The following is a 2,795-nucleotide window of genomic DNA, read 5'->3' on the forward strand; positions in this document are numbered from 1 at the left end:
ATAAATTGCTAACAAGAAGAAAGGTTTGCATTGCTATATCAATACAAGACAAAACAGACTTCAAAGAAAAATGCATTATCAGAAATAGAGAGTCATCACATATTTACCAGGAATATGTAACAAATCTTTGAATATTCCTAACAAAATATCCTCAAAATATATAATTACAAGGAGAAATTGACAAATCCACCATCACAGTTAAATATCAACACACTTCTTTCAATTATTGATAGGTCATGACCAAAAAAATTAGTATAAAGAAAACTTGAGCAACAAAATTAACAAAGTTGACAATACACATGTAGAACTCTGTATTCAACAATTACAAAACAAACATTCTTATAAAGCAATAGGAAACATTGAAAAATATTGGTCATGTGCTAAATCATAAAACAAGTTGCAATAAATTTCAAAGAACTATTATCACATAGATCATATCTTCTGACTACAATGTAATTAGGATAATTTCAATAACAAAGAGTTACAATTTAAAGTTCCCAAGCATTTGGAAACTTAAAATCATAATTTTATTTAATTCATGGGTCAAAAAAGTAACCATTAAGGAAATGTCAAGTTTTTGTATCTAAACAGTAATAAAAACACTACATTTCTGAACTTGTAGAAAAGTAGTCATTAGAAGAAAATTCATATCCTTAAATGCACAAATTAGAAAACAAGACTAAAATTAATGAACTCAATGTCCAATTTAAGAAATTAGAAAAAGAACAACAGAATAAACCCAAAAAAAGTAGAAGGAAGGAGATCAAAAAAGATAAGAGCAGAAATTAAAGAGATAGAAAACAAAGACACAATAGACAGAAGCAACAAAGCTAAAAGTTGGTTTTTTGAAAAGACTAATAAAATAGACAAACCTCTGGTGAGATTGATCAAGAAAAAAAGTGAAAAGGCACAAATAACCAATATTAGCAATGAGAAAGGAGACATAGCTACAGATTATATATAGCGAAGAATTTAAAAATAAGGAAATTTCAGGCTAATGGATTTGAAAGTATAAATTAAAGTGGATTAATCCTTAAGAAAATATATGCAATCAAAACTGACTCGAGAAGAAAAGAAATGCTCAGTAGTTCTATACTACCACTATACTATACCATTCAGTTACTTCAGTAACTGAAGCAGTAGTTAATGCTTCCCACCAAAAGAACAAAGATAAACAGCAAAGTCTTCCAGTTACCTGAAATACAGATAGGCAAAGATTTATTGATCCCCTTAGCACTATAGGTGTTTAGCTATAACCTGAGGCAGGCCACCTCTCTATGGGAAGTTGGGAAGTTGCCTCTGAAGCGTTTTAAAGGGTAGCCCTTAGTAAATTGGGGTGTGAGAAATTCCTCTGCAGGTGGTGAGTATGAATGAGTAACATCCAGTACTCAGGGAGTGCTTTGTGGTAAATGTGCTAAGCAAGGCCAAGGGCACTTGGACAGCCTCTTCTGTAGCCAGCTTCTGTAGTCTTCTGCTCATTGAGGACAAGGGGCCTGAGGAGCTGCAGGAGAAGTCTGTGTTCCAGTTTCCAAGAAACACCACGCACAGCCCAAGTTGTGATTGGCTGGGTTGGGAATGGAGGCGGGGAGGCAGGCCAAGCAGAGGCTTCTGGAGGGTGTAGCTCCAGGTAGAGGCCCTGACACTCTGTCTTCACGAGTATCCTTCTAATGGTGTCCAAGCTAGCTGCTGGGTGATGGTTCTAATAATGATGCATGTTCTGTAAATAAGAGCTTCATCATTATTTTGAAATATTTCATAGCAAAGAGTTCAACTGGATTTGAAATTGACTCACATTATCATGAGAAATGTTAACAATATATTTGTCAGTGAATCAAGTAGAAACTCTGTAAATATAATTTCCATTGCTAAATATCTTTGAACAATTTAAAAACTAGTTTCAAAATGTGATTGCTTACTTCTACAAAGAAAACATTTTGTTGTTGATAGTGATTGTTAAGAATTTGAGGAACATGTTAAAAGGTCTTGATTAGGACTTGTGCGTAGCCATTTCAAGCATAGAATTGTATATAAAATAAACATGCGATGACTTTTCAAATTTCAGGTTGCTCATTTACAACTGAAAAGATTTTAATATCAAAGTTTTAGTTATCTCTGTATTTAAAAGGAAAACAACAGACTAAGATGGCTCCATAGGAGAATTCTAACAAAGAGATCTCTCTAAAGTCATAAAGAATCTCAGAATACTATAAAGGAGGAAACTGTCTCTTACTCATTCCATGATACCAGTAAGGACAGCTTGAGAAAGGAAAATCAAAGATCAATTTTATTCAGACACAGATGTAAAAATCCTAAACAAAGCATTAATAAGCCAAATCTAGCCCTGATAAAAAGGGCATGATCACATGTATTTATATCATAAATGTGGCACAACCATGAGAAAGGTCTATAAATGTCATTTACATTATTGCACAAAACACATGTCATCATGCTAACCAACAGGCAAGGTATATTTAAAAAAAATCTCAATGATTTTTCATGATTAAAATAAAAAAACCTAAAAAATAAATAAATTAAAAAAAAAACTTTTTTTAACATATAGGAACAGGATGGAACTTGTTTAACCTGATAGAACCCATAGAGACCCACAGCAAATATCATTCTGAATAGGGAAAACGAAGTTGTGTTTCCCCTAAAATGTACAATAAGACAGAGATGTCCCCTACCACTTTTCAGTTCCACACTATGATGGACATCTCTGTTAAGACAAGAAAAATAAATTAAAAGCATAAAGATTTGGAAAGGAAAAAACCAAACTGTCATGTGTCCACTGAGAT

General features: G+C 33.0%; 1 protein-coding gene across 1 annotated transcript; it reads right to left on the bottom strand.

The window, feature by feature from the left end:
* Nucleotides 1–714: 714 nt before the first annotated feature.
* KANTR (KANTR integral membrane protein) lies at nucleotides 715–2,031 on the bottom strand. Its single transcript, XM_058658974.1, has one exon. It carries the CDS (start codon nucleotides 943–945, stop codon nucleotides 715–717), a length of 231 nt encoding a protein of 76 aa, XP_058514957.1. The 5' UTR covers nucleotides 946–2,031.
* Nucleotides 2,032–2,795: the final 764 nt, after the last annotated feature.

This window comes from Ochotona princeps, chromosome X, assembly GCF_030435755.1.
Source record: "Ochotona princeps isolate mOchPri1 chromosome X, mOchPri1.hap1, whole genome shotgun sequence".
NCBI classification, from domain to species: domain Eukaryota; kingdom Metazoa; phylum Chordata; class Mammalia; order Lagomorpha; family Ochotonidae; genus Ochotona; species Ochotona princeps.

What these genes read in the sequence shown, in the direction of transcription:
- KANTR (XM_058658974.1), bottom strand. Translation starts at nt 945, where the DNA reads ATGTCTCCTTTCTCATTGCTAATATTGGTTATTTGTGCCTTTTCACTT.